The 19004-nt window shown below is 32.0% G+C and overlaps 1 protein-coding gene across 1 annotated transcript in view; it reads right to left on the bottom strand.

Annotated features, from left to right (window-relative positions):
• LOC129235221 (cell adhesion molecule DSCAM-like) overlaps positions 1–19004 on the bottom strand; it is a 92613-nt gene that overhangs the window by 27782 nt on the left and 45827 nt on the right. Inside the window, exons 13-18 of the mRNA XM_054868927.1 lie at positions 18570–18689; positions 17470–17637; positions 16893–17034; positions 8392–8540; positions 5787–5921; positions 1850–2014 (exon numbers count right to left, since the gene is read on the bottom strand). Of these exons, the coding sequence (XP_054724902.1) occupies positions 1850–2014; positions 5787–5921; positions 8392–8540; positions 16893–17034; positions 17470–17637; positions 18570–18689 (879 nt within the window). The remainder of the gene's footprint in view (positions 1–1849; positions 2015–5786; positions 5922–8391; positions 8541–16892; positions 17035–17469; positions 17638–18569; positions 18690–19004) is intronic.

Genomic DNA, 19004 nt, shown 5'->3' with positions numbered 1-19004 from the left:
TTCTCATTAACTGTTCGATCCGGTGATGGTGCTGCCATCTATCGGTATATAAAATAATGGAGGCAAGGCATTTAGTATGCAGTCCTCGTCATAAATAATATTGTAGTCAGTTGTGACTCTGAATAGGAATAGGAAAATTTTAATGCAACAATGTTGTGCCTTTATTGTTTTCATTGAAAATAAATTTTCTTGGCACATTAAATGTAAAAAAAAAAATGTAATTTCATCAATTTGAACAATTTAAATAATTCAAATATTAACAGCATACTATGCAATGAATAAATTGCTATGTATAGTTTTCATGATAACATTTTTATTGGAATACATGTATAGGTTATTAAGATATTTTGATGAAAGTTCAAATTATACTTTGTTTTTCTTCCACTTAACTGACCACTGAAAATTGACCCCCCCATACAAAAATTTCTGGATCCGCCCCTGGCAAGGACACGTGTATACAATAAGACATGAAGCCAAGAAACATCATTTCATGCATCTTTGCTTATCAGCTGACTACTTCTTGGCATCATGTTATATCATTTATTGCTTTTATTAATAGTTGGAAGTTACTGAAGTATAACGATGGGTGAAGGTACTCAATCTTCAATGTCAATATTTATGAAACGTAATGTTCTTACACTTTTACATCAGTTTCCTAACCTCTTGTAAATAATTTCTTGCAACAAAAAGCAGCTAGATAATGAGTTGCGGTACGATGGTACTGATAACTAGAAATTAAAATGTAAACAAGTTTTAATGCTCCTCTTCAAACATTTCTGATATGGAGGTTTGGTATCTTCACCACCGATGATATTAGAATTAATCTTAATAAATAAATAAACATCTTTTTAAAAAGATATTATGCATCTATTTCTTTACTTAGAATATTTTTCAGATATAACTACAGAAAATTACATTTTTATTTCTAATTATTATTTTACTAGTGATACCCGCACGGCTTTGCCCTTAATAGAAAAATTAAAAGGTCTTTTGGTTCGTCTGTATATTTACAAATAATGTGTGGTGAATTTTCTCGCCAATTGGCTTGTACCCATGTTATGGTTCCACGTTATGATAATTTAGTATCTCGCCCATTGGCTTATGCTCATGTTACGGTTCCACGTTATGATAATTTAATTTACTCGTCCATCTTATATTTTTGTTCTTAAAATTGGAGTAGAAAAAGAACCACATCGAATTTTCGAAAAATCGCTTCGAGTTGTACACCCCCATGCTACAAACTAACTTTGTGCCAAATTTCATGAAAATCGGCCGAACGGTCTAGCGCGCGTCACAGACGTCCTCCGGACAGACTTTCAGCTTTATTATTAGTAAAGATAACTAATGACATTATACTTTTTCAGGGCCGCTTCAAACTTAAATTTTTGGGAGGGTGGAAATTTTCAGTTTGCCGAATGGAACCCTGTACATTTTGCCGACCGTAAAATACGGTAATGCAAATAGAAGTGCATCTAATGAAAAAGCACAATCGGGCATTTTATTGCAATTATGTCTCGAAATTTGTCGAATCGTCAAACAAAATCAGACGAATAGGGAAACCTCTAATGACTTCCTATCGGTGCGCCCCTGTACTTTTTAACGAATCGAAAGCTTATTTTGCGATATCCCCGATGATTTAGGTGGATGAAGTTACAGAAATCTTTCTGTATCACAGAAAAAAGGACGAAATTTTTGTTTTATATACAATAGAAACTGAATAATTGGTAAGGAGCAAAAGTATAGCCTTAATAAATATAGAAGGTAGATCAGAACATTTTTTCAAAGTAGCACAACGCTTCCATATTTTAAAATTCATTGTGTTTTTTTTTTTTTTTTTTTTCACACCAACCTTCTTCTTCTGTTCTGAGTTTGAAAGGTTCCGAAGATTCACCGCGTCCAACATCATTTTCTGCGACGACCCTTAACAAATATGTCGTTCCGGGCAACAAATCGTTCAGCAGTACTGAGTTTTGTGTTGCTGGGACGTTGCGTTCCTGAAGGCGGTGAGATGCGCCTGACAACAGAAGACAAAATTTTGTAGCATTTCATATATTCACACACAGAAAGGCATAAAATACCAACAATAATAACAGTGCAATTGCTATTACGATTGATTATGGACGGACATTTTAAGCTATGAGGACGCTAGTTTTCGCAAATTGATCGTTAACATGTAGAGAAAATATCGTGTTTCCATGAAAAGAATTCATAATCAAAACATGAGCCCTAACATGATTTTCCAGGCATGCTACTAAAGAGAGTCCTACCCCTAAAGTAAACGCCTTTGTTGAAAGATCGTCGTTCAAAGGAAAGCCTTATGGCATGACAGCCAGATGTGATTTAATCATAACATTAAAAAAAAAAAATTTTTTTTTGATGCTTAGATAATAAGAATGTAAAAAGAAAGTTCAGTATTAGAGAAGTTCTGTGGAACACTGCTAGGAATGAAAATGTATCAGTTTCAGCAAAGAGCAGCAGTTTGAGCTACGAGTGGTGCGAAAATGGCCATCAAAGAAAATGCTAAGTACAGACAATGCTATGCAATGGTGGAAAGAATTTTGTTTGTGCGAGTAATTATTAAAATATTTCTCAACTTTGAATACATCTATGGCTTAAACCTGAATAAATGTGCTTTATAAATTATTGTGCATTAAAAAAAAAAAAAAAAAAAAAAAAAAAAAAAAAAAAAAAAAAAAAAAAACCGTTCTCTGAAAGTAAGTCTTTCATACTAACAGAAAATAGAAAATAATGTAAGATCCGGTCTTATTCTCATGGAAACACGATATTAGAAAATGATATCAATTATCAAGTTCTAAATTATGTACTGAGATTCAAAGTTCCCACTTAATATTTGCTTACTGAACTAAGGTCATTTAAAGGCTGATTTTCATTTACCTAAAAAGGTCTTTTCAGGACATATCTCTCTATTTCGTATTATAGAACGGAAAGGAGTATTATGTTTCGTATGATAGGAAATGCTCTAGGCAGAAATCTAAGTCGTTTTTGTTTGAATATCAATTCAATGTTAGTAAAAAACATAACTACCAAAATCCTACTACGACAAATACTAATAGTCTATGAATAAAAGTAGGAGAATGTGGGGCAAAGTGAAATGGTTAAGGTGACTGTTCTTGGAAAAAATCGGAAAATGATTTTGAAAATTACAGTACATAGAGAAAGAATTTTGTTTTGTCATAAAACTTGCGTTGAAACAGTATTTCTTATTTTTAGCAGTAAATTTGAATCGTAAAAGAAAAGTGGAAAAATTTAACTTTTTTTTCATATGGGAAAGTGAAAAATAAAATATTTTTCTAATGAAATATTTTTTATTCGATTATAAAACATATTCTTGGTCAAAAGAATTAGTAAATAAAAGTTTGAATGAATAAAGGGATAATAAACTGAATAAATTAATTAATATATGAAGAAAAATAAATGAGCGAGTAAAAGAAAGAATGAATAAGAAAATAAGTGAATGAATAAATATAAGTGAATTACTAAAAGGAAGGAATATAAATGAACTAATTAATAAATGAAAACGTAAGTGATTTATATTAAATGATTGAGTGAGTAAAGGAAACAAACAATTTCACTTTGCCCCGTATGTACTTGACTAATTGTACAATTTATTTGAATACAAATAAGCTTAACATTAATTAAAGTAATACTGCATTGAATATCAGGGCCCGTGGAAGGAATATAAATGAACTAATTAATAAATGAAAACGTAAGTGATTTATATTAAATGATTGAGTGAGTAAAGGAAACAAACAACTTCACTTTGCCCCATCCACTTTGCCCCGTATGTACTTGACTAATTGTACAATTTATTTGAATACAAATAAGCTTAACATTAATTAAAGTAATACTGCATTGAATATCAGGGCCCGTGGAAGGAATATAAATGAACTAATTAATAAATGAAAACGTAAGTGATTTATATTAAATGATTGAGTGAGTAAAGGAAACAAACAACTTCACTTTGCCCCATCCACTTTGCCCCGTATGTACTTGACTAATTGTACAATTTATTTGAATACAAATAAGCTTAACATTAATTAAAGTAATACTGCATTGAATATCAGGGCCCGATTAAGACATCAAGGGGCCCAAGGCTAAAGAATTTTTTGAGGCCCCCTGTTTTCAAGCATGACAATTTTAGCCATTGGATAAAACAATTTTAGCCACTGACTAAAACAGTTTTTTTGCCATTTGGGTCCCCTAAATAGCGGGGGCCCTAAGCCACGGCATAGTAGGCCTATTTAGTAATCAGGCCCTGTTGAATATTATATTTCCATTAATATTTAAAATGTTAATAACAATAACTTTATCATTTTACAGTAACAAAAATAATTTGTGACTTACAACAAAATATTACTATATGAATATCATTTTTTAAAAACTGCCTGTATTAACAAATGCTTTAATCTTCTGTGGTATTTTTTTCCTGACTGGAATAGACTACATAGTTAAAATAATACCAAATAGGTGGAGCTAAAAGCAAAGAAAATATTTCACCATTTCATTTTGCCCCATGTTCCTCTACTTTAATATTCTCATTTCGGTTAGGATGCATTTCCAAGAAAAGTGAGGCTTTTAACAGCTTTTTGAAAGATATAAAGACATTTCAAGGATCCTAAATTTTTTAAAACAAATGAGGCTTTTTAAGGAGCGTGAGAACTCTGAGATTCTAATAAATATCAGACAATTTGTGACCCATTTTTTTTGCCCAATGTCGGTAGTAAGGGAGTCTGTAATATTTTGCGAATCGTTTTTCCATTCCTTTAATATATTTAAAAATACATACAATATTTTTTGATCAAAATGTACGTATTTCAATCGTTGCAGTTCTTTAACTGGAGGTTGTCATTTATTAGAGCACCAACGATTGTATTGCGTTGAAAAGTTAAACTAATTCCTAAATTAGAGTAAAAATACCCACTTTTTCAATTTTCAAATGTGCCGCAAATTTTCAAAACACTTTTGCAAGAATGGCAGATAAGGAGTGCGTTTTATAGTTTTTTCTGCCATCATTGCTCTGAACTACCAAATGTGTTTCAAAAATTGCATTCTACAAGCTAAGTTAATAGGTTGATTTCAATCGTTAGGAAACAGTGTTGTCTTTAAGCAATGTACAGGAAAGGCAATAGGCAGCAAACGATAGGTGCAAAAATACAGTTGCAAAATCATCGCTAATTATGCATTTTATTACGCATACATTTATTATATTATACTTCTATTCCAATGTCAATCATCATTTAATCAAAAATCGTAGACGCTGAATATGGTTTCCACTTTTTTTTGAACGATTTAAATAACATGGTTCAAATTTCTACCAGATGTAGCAATACCGCTTTTAATAGCTACTATCATTACTCATTTTCATTTCCGGACCTGTGTTTACATAGAAGTTGCTTAATATTCGGAAACTTTCAAGGTACATTCAATTATTATTCTAAAATGTAATGAATAAAAACGTTAATACAAAAATAATAGCTGTTACGAAACTCTAAAAAATGTAAAACATGTCGAAGTTATTTGAATTTGCTCCTTATCGTATCTAATAATTTAATACGAAAATAATTGTTGTTACAAAACAAGAAACTGGTTCAAAACTCTAAAAAGTCAGAAAATATGTCAAAATACTTGTATTCAGGAAGCGAAATGTTATTTAAGAGGAAAGTAAATATAAATTCATTGTTTTTTCCTTAACTGAAAAAAAAATTTGCTTTATATGATGCGATCCTTTTCATCTAAAGTATTTTGAAGAAATGAAAACAACCAACCTTCAATATCTTTCCAGTAATGAACAACATACTGAGTAATTGGACTGTTCCCATCAAACGGACTGGACCATGACACTGTAGCAGCTCGGCTCCAGACTTCTCCGACTTTCACGGCCAGCGGACGTTCGGGAGGCTCTTTGAAGTTAGAAATAAATATTTACATTAGCACATGTTTTCTTAAGTGCATATTTTCTGAAACGTTAGAAAATATAATTTAATCGTAAGGACAAAGCGATTAAACATTTTTCGAAGTGAAACTTCTTATGCGAGGGTTTTGAAATTCTGATCGGCAAACGTTTGTGGGACGGAAGTGACGTAGTTGTTTTGTGTGGCGAAAAGTCGTGCATGCATTCTTCTCGCTTTCTTACTAAAATAATCAAAAACGCTTTAAAAGTTAAAAAATATGTTAAAAATCAGAACAATGCCCCTTCAATTTAATACATACATTTTAACCAACGTACAACATTTTATTTTATTAAGAAAATAAATTCAACAAACTGTTCTCTCTCTCTCTCCTTCGGTGCAAGAACTTTCTTACCATGAAGAGCTCTTTGGGAAAATAAAATGTTTATCTTTGTACATGAAGTTAAAATTTCTAAAACAGCGCTTACATTGCAAATAGCTTTAAAAATTGCTGAAATGCGTTTCTAAGCCATAAGGAAGTATATGGTTCAATGTGAGAAAATGAGCTTATGGGCATGCTTTTGCCGAATGTCCTTTAAACCAAAATATACGATTCCTTGTTGTGTTATAGGATTATTCGCGAGTGTTTCAATATGACATTTATCGTAAATGAGAATTTTTGTTGCAGCTCGTTCAATTTTTTTTGTTGCTGGTTTTGGTTATTTTGTATGCTTTCAGTAATTTGTTTGCTTAAAGATGGGAATTTCAAATTCATTTCAAATTAAATTTTATAAGGAAACTCAAATTCTTCATTTTTTGCAAGCCATGTTGCTATTTATCTTCATGTACTGTCATTCTAGGTAAAGTAAATAAGGTTTTAATGTTTAAGCATAATAAGCCGGTGCGTCAAAATAATTTTAAGCATCATGCCAAATTATAACCAGCGGTTTTATTAAGTAAAATGGAGCATGTATATCCAGAATGCGCGCGCTTGTTCATGAGAAAGCAATTCCTTTCATTCTATATAAAGAACTAAAATTAACTACTTTAGCTCCTTTTTCAAAGAAACTTTTTAGTTCAATGAAACCATTTAACAATGAAACTAAATGGTTTTCTAACTTTAAAGCGCTTCTATTTAATTTTTTCATAGAATATTTATCGTCTGCTATCAAGTAATTATCATTTGCCTCTTGTTACATGGCGCTTGTATGAGCAAACTTGTAACGTGTTGCGTTCGTAGGAACATTTTGCGCGCTTATGTAAAACAAGTGTTTCTACAAACCTATAAAGATTATTAGACCTTTATTGTGTAGATACTTTTACTTACTAAAATTATTTTACTCTGATATGGGTTTTGCTTGTTGTCGCGTTTGCAATGAGTGTAAGTTAAATCTTAGACACAAAGTCAAAGTTTCCCACTTTATAGAAGAGTTTTCTTGCCTGTTTCTCTTAAATTTCGGATGAAACAAAATAACTAAAGTTTTAATAAAACCATAGATTCGCAGTTCAAATAAGCTGAAAGAGGTATTGCAGCCTCTGGAGTCTGAAATAGCTTAGGTTGGACCTGTCCAGTGAGGCAGCTGCCTTGGCCGCGCAAAATTGAAATGCTTTACCTCTTTGATGGTTAATATAATAAATCACCAATCTCGAGAAATGCGAATTTGGTATAGTGAAACCTGTGTAAGTTGACCACTTGCGGTGCGCTACTTAAGTGGTCAACTTAAACAGGTGGGTCAACTTACAAAGGTTGATTTATATGATAAGGGCTGATTCCGTGCCTGAAAAAAAAAACCGGTCAACTTAGACAGGTGGTCAACTTACAAGTGTGGTCAACTTCACAGGTTTTATTGTACATGAAACAAATAAATCGGTTACATTTGAAACGATTCACGGCGAATTTATCACTATATGAGTGTCAGCAATGGGATGTACTTAATTGTCAAAAGTAAAAATTGGAGATAATCAGCACAAATGGTAGAATAAACCCTCCTATGTTTTAGGGATAGAAAGGGTACTAGTAGCTCTGGTGGGTGCTGCTATACAGCATGATTTAATAGAGAAAAAATCAATGAAAGACTACTTAGAAGCTAAACTTTAAGCGCGTTTTACTCGAAATTTCATAAAAAGTGCACTTATATCCCTTTGCTTCTCCCACCGTCTCCTATGTATTCCAGCACAACATGGTTTAGTTATATTATCATTAGTATTTTATTTTGTTGTTTATTCATTTTCGTTTCATACGTTTTCTTTTTTTCAATTAGCAATAACTATGTATGATTGTTATTGAATGAATATTAATTACCCTAATTAAACTTAACCAGGTGTAAGAGTACATTGTTCCTCATATTATCGAATACCCCATTGAATCGAATAATAAGGGATGAAACTAATGATACTCGTTCAAGTGGGATCGTTAGTGTAGTACATATTTAATTAAACAATTATTGTAAGCGAAAAAATAAAAAAATAACTTAATACTTACCGACGATTCTGAGAATGATAGTATTGTTAACTTCTCCAAATTTATTCTTAGCAGAACAAACGTACGATCCACCATCATTTCGGTGAGTTGATAAAATCGTAAACTGGGCGATGACTCCAGTGGCAGAAAGTTCTTCATTTATTTGCACCCTGGAAGACAGAGGTATGAGCATTCAAGATGTGAGAAGCAATGTAATTATGTTCAGAATTTGATTTTCGATAATTATTGTCCACGCTAAGACGATAACACGAGACTTCTAAAAACGAACTGGAAACAAAACTTGTTTAGAATAGTAAGAATGCATAAAATTATTCTATCTTGACATGTAACTCTTCTGCACGTGCTCCAATGATTATTGAAATAATAATGATAATAATAATAATTACTATTATTACTTGCCACCTGCCTTGTCTAGTGATCAGAGAAGTCTGACTACGACAGGAAGGTCCGGGTTCGAATCCCGGCTCGGGCATGGACGTACTTTCTATCTCCTGTCCTTGTTCTTTCTTTGTGTGAATAGTTGCCTACCTTATAAACGGGTCCTTATGGTATGTGTGTACTGTAGAAGTCGGAATTCACACCAAATTACGGTACAGTTGAAAAAGCGAAGCGGCGCACCCCCCCCCCCCCAATTGCCAGCCTAAATGGCATACAACAACGACAACTAATACTATTTTGTTTAATGCTTTATGTGTTAAAAACGCTATGTTATAAATCTGTCATTTTCAAGTTTTGTTGCAATAAAATACTTAAAAAGGAACAAGAGAATAATTATAAAAAACTTAAAAAAAAAAAGAAAATCAAGTTTTGATATATAGCGTATTTGTTGGGGAATTCCTCTAGAGAGAAAACTTTTTACTTTTTAGAGCTTATCTGCTACAGATTGCTACTTAGCTACTTTCAGAGAAATTTACCTCGATGCTATGTTTTATCCCTTAGTTAGCCTCAAAGTTAGCTTTGTAAAAGCATTCAAAATACCATAATTACAAGTCTGATTACCTGGAATTCTGATTTTTTAAAATCATTAAGTTATATAATAAGCATTCAATTTATAAAATAAACACAAAACTCCTTGTGCTTAATATAAAACACAGTGCAAGTATAAATAGTAACCAGACAAGTAAAATATGTTTTGTTGTTTCTGAACCTTGTTTAAGTGTACGTTTAGATAAGTTTCAGAGACAACCAAAAAAAAAAAAAACAAATAAAAAAAGATTAAACTATTAAGGCTTCCTACACACGAGGCGGTTAGTGCTTCGGCGGTTTTCGAAAATGTTGCCTGTCAACTAGCTGACTGGCGGCTTTCGTTATCTTCACACAAGGCAACTTAATTGAATCAATTTATCTTCTAATAAGTCAATTTTTTTCGAGCAGTTGCTCCACAACGCTGTTTAAACTTAACCGAGTTGACTGTCAATCATGGACGCCCATATGAAGGGAGGAGGCAAGTGGGCGCTCAAGCCCCCCCCCTATAAATTAGAACTTCCTTGCTTTTAGTACTTTTTTCTACGCAAAAATGTAAAAACATTTATTTTCCAGCCATTAATAAATAAGTTATTAATAATGTCCAATTTTAATAACTCTTATCTGTACTGAAATCTGTTTTCATGGGGAAAATATCTTGCTAAACCATGAGGAAAATATCTGAGCTCTGTTACAATTTTGCATATGGGTGCCCATATATTTCTTTGTGTCTTCTCGCATAGCTGTAAAAACAGCTTGTAAGTAAGTCAGTTTCGACCAGAGGCGCAGCGAAGGGCGGGAGGGGGGGGGGTTAAAACACTCCCCAGAGATATTGGTTTTAGCATAAATGCGTCTTCTAATTACAGTAATTAAACATATGAAAGGACTGTTTTGATAAAAAAAACTCCCTCCAGAAGGTATTTTTGATAAAAAAAACCCTCTTCAGAAGATATTTGTAAAAAAACAAAAAAAAAAAAAAAAAAAACTCCTCCAGTAGGTATTTTTGATCAAAAAACTCCCTCCAGAAGATTTTTCTGGGTGGGCTAGTGGTTTCTACAAATAAAATGTACCAGTTTGCAATATGGAGGCTTTTTCTGCAGATTCACATTCCAAAAATAAATGAAAAAAAAAAAAAATCTTCAGTTGCAGACTGTAAAATGTCTGGACAAAGAAAATACGAAGAATTACAAGCGAAATTCTAATAACAAAAGGCGTAATAATAATAATAAAAGTCAGACGTGAGAAGAAATATTAAAACGGGGTGTAGCACATTGTACAGAAATATGTGTTCGATAAAGAGGGTGCATAAAACAAGTTAAACTTTTGAACGTTGGAGCTTGACTATTATTTTTTCTCGATATTTTCAAAAAAAAAAAAAAAAAAGTTGAAATTTAATACAAAATTACTCAAGAGTTCCTGTTGTCACTCAATCACTCTTCATTTTTGCGTATTTTAGAAAATTGTGATTTTCCGTCACATTTTATTTATTAATTTTTAATACTAGTCAATGGGTCACTAATTCAGTGAGCTTTATAGAAGTAGAATTGCTGCATTAATTGAAACTAAAATGAGTGCAGGAGTTAAAAAAACCCATAAAAGTTAACATCTTTTTTGGCTTGAATGCAGAAGAATAAAAGCGATTTCATCTACAAGCTTTGTTTTATAAATTGAAGAACACTTAATAAGGATTTGTTCTTCACATATTAATGTTAACATCCAACTTAGTTTGTTCTACACAGGGTTCATACTCTATTCGGATGAAAAAATTCCATGACTTTTCCAAGACTTTTTCATGACCTTGTAATATGAAGAGAACAGTACTTTTTAATGTCTAACTTGCCAATTTTCGGAAAGGAGCATTAGCAAAACTTCTATGTGAATGCCACTACCTCATCGAAGCACTTACTTGTGGTTGAAAATATATCAGTGTATTCCTAAAAAACTAAACTATTCTTATTTGTCTTCATCATATAAATTTAAGAAAAGTAAAAATACAGTAAATGGAATATAATGATGCTTGAATGTCTAATAGTTATTTTTTACAAACAGGCAAAATATTAAATGAATTTGACAAAGGTTGAATGAGTCATTACTAAGTTTCAATAAATTGCTTGAAAAGATCAAGATTCAATATTAAAAGATTTTACGAGTGATGGAAACGAAATCGAATGCAATTGAATTGCGTTTTTTTAAAGGGGTGTGGCAAAATAAAGAACGTGCAATTTCGCTACTACAAAATATAAGAAGTGTTGAAAATAATGATAAATTCAAAATGAGTGATGTCCAAGCAATGAAATCACATTGCAAAAAAAGACAAACGGCTGCTACAGAAATGGATGCAATGAGATTTCAAAATTCAGATTTGTATTTCACATCGTTTAATTTTCCAGTTTTGTAATTTTTATGGTGCAATACTGTTAAATCACTCAAGATTTCTAATGCTCTTTTAGCTACTGTTACTTTTTCTTCGCACAAGACATTTTTCCATGACTTGGAATAAATTTCCATGACTTGGAATGAGAATTTCAATTTTCCATGACTTTTCCAGGCCTGAAATTTGCTTATTTTTTTTCCATGACTTTCCATGATTTCCATGACCCGTACGAACCCTGTCTACAATAATTCAAATCCGATGAAATATTCATTTCCATTCCCTTTGTTTCTGACACGTGTTTTAACTGAATGTGTGCTTTCTGGCCAAGCATCCTGCCTGGATGCAGTTTATTTTACCATACCTTCTTTGTTACGCAGTGTGCAGCGGCAAAGACTGCTTACGGGCAACGAGACCGCTCAATTTTAGCGGGAAAAATATGTTGAAAGTTTTATTTTTTATTCTTTTTTTGAGTTTGTTCAATTTCATACACTGCTTTTATGCGTTAAATTGCAAAAGAGAAACGAAAATACCTTAGGATTAATTAAATACAATGATTTTTCGATGACAAAAATTCGTTTTCCAAAAGTTGATTAAACAATGGTTTCAGAAAAATAGTGCGTATTAGCGATTGATCATGCGTATTAAAGAACGCGACTTTCCATTATTGGGTAGAAAAAGATGTATTACTTCGTGCGGATAAAAATATTGTTCATACGGGTGGCAGTATAACTGCTTCATTTATAATTCAACGGTTTAACATTGACATTAACACTGTTTACACCGATATTAAGGCTAGCTGCCCGAAAGCAGTTTTTTTTACCAGACGTTTGTTGTTTTGACGTTTTTAAATAAATTTAATTTAGAATAGTATTAAAAAGAAACTCATGATGCAAAAGGCAAAGTGCTTTACAATATCCGAAATTCACTTTTCGGTTAAATTACGATAGTAAGGCGTAAAAATACTTCAGGAGAAAGAAAGGACCATGATTATTAGATAAATAAATAATCGCAATCAAAAAATGACTAAGCAAATTTTGTCTTTAAAGGGGTCTGCTTTGTAACACATTGTAAAGCATTTTCTTTACACTACTTTCCATGATTGCCCCTGCGTAATAATACAAACAGCTTGTAGGCAAGCTAGTTTTGAAATAGAAATGAAGGGCTCGGGGCAAGAATATGATAAGCCGCACTTTTGAAAAAATGAGTTTTTTGTTCTAAATGCTGTTTGGTAATTGAAATAAACATGACAATGGGTTATGTCACTGGCAGAAAAACGTATCTGGTTTTAGTATTGCAGAATATAGAATGTATAATATCTCTAAAAAAATGTTTTTAGAATTTTTCAAAAGTTGGAAACAGACCTACCAGAAAAAAACTCATGTGGCATATTACATTCTTGCCCCAAGCCCTTCATAATGCATTACTTTTTTTTTGTAAATGCGTCTCCTGTAGTTAAATGTTTTTCAACTATTTAAATTGAAAAAAAAAATCAAATTTTGAAGATATGACAACATGGAAATTAGAAATCTAGGCCAAGATCCTTCTAAGAAAATCTTTTTCGTTTGGATCAGTTTATTCCCTCAAAATTTTTTACGAGGGTAGACAGACGGCCAGACTACCGGCAGACACGATTCCCTCCTCTAATTCTCCTGATAATAATTTTAAAAAATCAAACATTTATTCAGTTAGTATATTTAGCCTCCTGATGAATTTTTGTTTTCAGATAGTTTTAGAGACATTGGACATTCTATCGCAAAATTCTACATTATTAACTTTTTGTTCATTTTTTAGTTTTAAAACTTCTCCGAGAAAGTAATTTAAAAATTGACAAAAAAGCAATGTTAATGCTTCTTGTTTGTTTTTTTGTTTAAATACAATTAAAGTGTCTTTAAGAGGCTGCTGTGCTACTGCTAGAATTTGAGGATAAACAGATGAATTTGATTTTCAGAAAACAATGCTCCGTATTGCTCAGAGAAGATGGTGGTGGTGGTGGGGGGTGGGGGGGGGGGGAGGGATGTACGAATATTCATTAGAGATTCTGTGCAAAGAAAAGTTAAACGTGTCTGTTAACCTTCGATTTAACAATAGTAGGAAACTGCCTATTACGTACAGATAATCGAAGGTAGTTTTACTGAACACTAAACAAGATTAAAATATTTCATGAGAAATTGTTTCATTCATCAGGATATTTCTCAGTCACATATTCTGTGACGTCATAAGAAATAAAGTTAAAATGTGAAGAAATAAAGTGAAAATACAGCATTTTACTGATATCTTACTTAATATTATTATCTAATTTAACGGCATAATTTGTAGTAAAATTACAGGATCCCTGTAGTTCTCAAATCATATTTTTGTAAATAAATAGGGTTAATTTCGTTTAAAATATTAAAATTTACATAAAACTGATAAGGAGTGCAACATCTCAGCTCCAGTGAACTCCCATGCAAGTTAAGACCTGCATTTAACAGCATTAAAAAAACACAATTGAAATTTGCTTTTAAGATATGCAATCAGAACGATGATGATTAACATAAGTATTAAACATTATAATTTTTTTTTTAAATTCAGAGCAGCATTTTAAGATGCAAAGGCGTAACTTCATTAATTCACAAGTACTGATGTGGTTGAAATGATTTACGAACACAAAATTAATAGCTTGAACAAATAGTGAAATTATTAGGGGCGTCAGGATGTATATCAGAATAACAATAATTTGTATATTTATTACAAGAATCAAGAGAAGGTTCGTACTAAACCAACACAAAAGGGGAAAAATATAGGCAAACAATGATTTTAGTGAAATAAAATTATTTTAATAAGTGAAACTTAAATGTATGCAAAATTGAAAATGATTATAAAAATTTAATTTCCGTTTCAGATGCTTAAAGAAAATTTAATTTGATCTACAAACCTTTCTTTCTAAACTGAATGATCAATGGTTACTAAGAATAATCAATAACGATTGTTCGTAACACATTAGTGTTTACATCCAATTTAATTAGTTCTACAATAATTCTAATCCGATAAAATATTCAATTTCATTTTCTTTGTTTCCGACACGTGTTTTGACTGAGTGTATGCTTTCTTGCCAAGCACCCTGCCTGGATGCAGTTTATTTTACCATACGTTCTTTGTTTCGCAGTGTGCAGCGGCAAAGACTGCTTGCAGGCAACGGGCCCGCTCAATTTAGCGAGAAAAATAAGTTTTCAGTATTATTTTTTATGAATTTAAGTTTAGAAATGTGTTTAAAAGAAAGTTATGATGCAAACCAGAGTATGTTTAATCAATATCACATACTGACTATCTACAATTAAGAACAAAAAAGACATTAACATACTTTACGAAGATTATTCGATCACAAATTAAAATTAATATTAAAAAATTATGAGAAAGCTAGTTTTTTCAGAAAAATGACCCCCGCCAAAATCTTCTTGAATAACGTTTCTGTTTTAAAATTTAAACGCATAGTTACGTTATTTATTTTGATTTATTTATTATTATTATTTTTTTTCGAATACGCATATTTGCGTAACTTTTACGCGCATTAACGTGACCTTAAGTAGACATTACATTATTAGGCATAAACGTAAGGTTTCTTTGTACGGGTATGAGTGATGTTTGTATGGGTGGCCGCAGGGGCGTGTACAGGGGGGAGAAGAGACACCTGTTGGCTCGGGTCTGAGCCTAAAGAGGGCCCGAAAATTTTAAAATGCGGGATAAAATATATGTACGGACGTGGAGGTAAACAACATGGAAGGGGGCCCTTAAAAGTCATTTATGACCGGTCCCAAAATTTCTGTGTAATCCCCTGGGTGGCAGTGGAGTTTCATCGTTTATAATTTCGCGTTGTTTAATTTTGACTTCAACATAGTTAATACGGTTATTAAAGTTTTTTTTACTGTTGTTAACATAATTTCTTACTGATATTTGTAAAATTTTCTAACATATTGTTGCAAATCATTGTGTAAAAATACAAATACAGGCAGGATGGAATTTATGATAACAAAGAGGAATGTTTTGTTTGCAGGCAGTACCATTTGAAGAGTTGTTTGATTGTCCCGGCGCAACTAGGAGGGAGCGTTTCTAATTACTCTAAGTTCTAAGCTAATATTTTAACGCTAAGAGTTTTATTCTATGAATAGCGTGTTCTTTCGTGACCAGCAATGGATTGCTATGATATCTTCGAACATGAGCAATAATTTGGTTATTTATTACTGATATGAATAAAAAGTAATGCCCTTGCTTAAATAATTGCGAAGAGGAAAAATGTAACAAAAAACAATCAAACGATTTTTCAGAAATAACATTAAGTAAAATGTTGAAATTCAAATGTATGCAGTAATTAAAAATGATTATACAAGCTGAATATCATTTGCAGTTTGAGCAGCGTAAAAGGAAAACTATTTCATGTACTAGTCGTGTTTTCTAGTGAATAATAAATATTTATATGAGTAATTGATAAATATATGTTCTTAACATTTTAGTGATTAGATCCAACCTAATTAAGATTGCAATAATTCAATTTCGATACAATATTCATTTTCTTTGTCTCTGGCACGTGTTCTGACTGAATATACGCTTTCTGGTCAAGCACGCTGCATGGATGCAGCTCATTTCACCATACGTTCTTTGTTCGCAGTGCAGCGGAAAAAACTGCTTGCAGGTAACAAACCGACTCAATTTAACGAGCACAATACTTCGAAATATATTTTGAAACATGAATTTAGGGGAAATGAAGATTTGAAAAAGTTGTAGGGATACCTACGAGAGACAAAAATGTAAATATTGACAATGTAAAAATGTTCTAAATGTACTTCCATTTCCATAATAACCAGAATTAAAAGAAAGTATATACATGGCTTCTGCTCCCGATTAAACACTAAGATTATAGAAATTAATGAACATTATATCAAATAAATAGAATAGTTACTCTTCTGTGTTATGGTACACTTGAAATTGATTTTTAATCACGTTCCCGAGTTTTATTATACAATTGACTCGTACAAAATATTGAATTAACCTTGTTTAATTATTTTGAATCGGATAGTTTCTTAAAAGTGTAAGATCAGACTTCCTCCTTCGGGAGAACAACATGCAGAAAACTGGTTATGACATTGTGTCTTCATGTTATATGAACTAAATAGTATCGTCGAAAAATTACCTTCCGGTGGTTTGCAATTCAACTCCATTTTTCGACCATGACGTTATCAATGGTTGATCTCCTTCTGCTTCACACACCAAAGTTGTCGATTCAGCTTTACGGGCATTTTTGATTCGATAGGCAGAGCCAATCCGGGGAGGAGCTGAAATGTAGACACATTTCAATGAAGTGAAGTTAAAAAATGTTTCATTTAGATAATTTTCGGGTTACTGCTACTGTATAGATTTAAAAAAAATCTATGCCAAATATTCTTTCCAGCGTTCTGTTCCTATACTTTGTAAATAACTAAAGTAGAACAAATACACTTTTTGTAACAACTTAATTTTTTAAAAATATTCACTTCAATTTGTATTTTATATTCTGATACCACTTTTCATTCATATATAAGTAACTAAGAAGACATTCAGACTTTAGTAGTTTAAATAAACATAACAAATTTCAACGTGCTATATGACACTTCAAGTAGCGAAAATAAGCATTTTATTTAATTTCCTTAAAACCTCTTTCACAGCTTAAAGCAATGCATTTTTAAGATCCATACAACACACAATTTTCAAGCACAAAACGTAGCTAATACCTTTGACACTCAATCTGGCCGATTTTCTTAAGCCTTCTCCAACGCCATTATTGACATCACAGGTATAAACTCCTTCATCATCTTTACTGATTTTCTTAAAAACGAGGGATCCATTTTCAGCAATTTTCCAACGAGAACTCTCGGTTATCATCAAATCACTACCGTCATCTGAAATAACAATAACGTGGTTGAATTTGCATCTTGAAAAAAAGTATTTACACAATCAGAGACATTTTCAACTTCTGTTCAATGTAGAAACGTATTTCAGGCACTAAGTATCGAAAATGCGCGTCAAAAGTTTGGTCAAGCGTATTTTCAACAAAAATTGAACATCGTGGAAAATTAAACAAAGAGACTGAAGCAATTGGAATTCTTAAAATGATACAATTGATATTTGCTTGTTTGTTATTCATTTAAAATATAAAATGTCTAAATAATAAAAATCAGAATATTAAACATTTCTTCTTTCTTTGACACTTTTTCGTTTCATCTTCAGATAGGTTTTTTTTAAAATCAAATAAATCACTATTTCGTTCTTCGCTATTTTCATTAATTTCACTTCTCCAAAATGAATTTCACTCCTCTAAAAAGTGGCAAAGACTATTTTCATGCCATGAAGAAGAGAAAAGAGGCTAGTTATATTTCTGTTATGGTACATAAACTGAGAATGTAAGGAATCTATGTTTAACTATAAAATAAATTAATTTATGTTTTAATTCGCATTATTTTTTGGAGTAATAACTTTACATATTTATTTATTAATACTTTATGTATTAAATAGCTAATTTTCTTGAAGTTCTAAAGGTTCTGGAAATCTTAAGTAATATTTTATTAATTTCTTCACAATTTTTTTGCCAGAAATCCCGTATCACTTTTTACGTTAGCATAGTACCAATACATACGAATAGGGACCGACAAAGTTATGCTCAATTCAAATTACTCGAATTAAAAATACAATGATCAGAATCAGAAATAGTCAATGAAAAACTGAAGGGATGTCCTTTTTGAAGTAGGGTTCAAGAATGAGAATCTGTGAAGTCTCATTTTTTTCTGAGAAACCTTGAAAAAGCCAGTTGGTATTGTGAAAAAAAGTCTCATACCATTTTTCTTTTTCCAACTGACATTGGGCTTCGGATAACCTCTGGTAAAGCAATCCAAAGACGTGATTTGTCCTCCCATCGCTGAAAGGTCTTTCGGCTCCTGCACCCATTGTGGGGACACTACAATAAGAAATAAGTGTTATTCACCAAGTACGCAATCAATTAAAAAATGTTGCGATACGACGAATTCATACTACGTTTCGCGAAGGATGGAGATTTAAGGTCACTTCTACCCATATTGGTGCAAATAATGGAAGTTGAAGATAATTTTGAGCAAGACAATTTTTAGACTAGGGTTCAATGCTATCCCCGATTTCTAATGACGCTACTTTTTCAAAATAGGGCAAAACCTAGGGGTTTTCTTTCGCTAAATATTTTAGGTGAGCTTCGTGGAAATAGGTAGATAGTGACATTAAGTCTCCTGCAAAAAAAAAA

This window comes from Uloborus diversus, chromosome 2 (genome assembly GCF_026930045.1).
Source record: "Uloborus diversus isolate 005 chromosome 2, Udiv.v.3.1, whole genome shotgun sequence".
In the NCBI taxonomy this organism is placed as follows: Eukaryota; Metazoa; Arthropoda; class Arachnida; order Araneae; family Uloboridae; genus Uloborus; species Uloborus diversus.
Note: the sequence above shows the minus strand (reverse complement) of the source record. Positions and strands in the feature narration are given on the sequence as shown.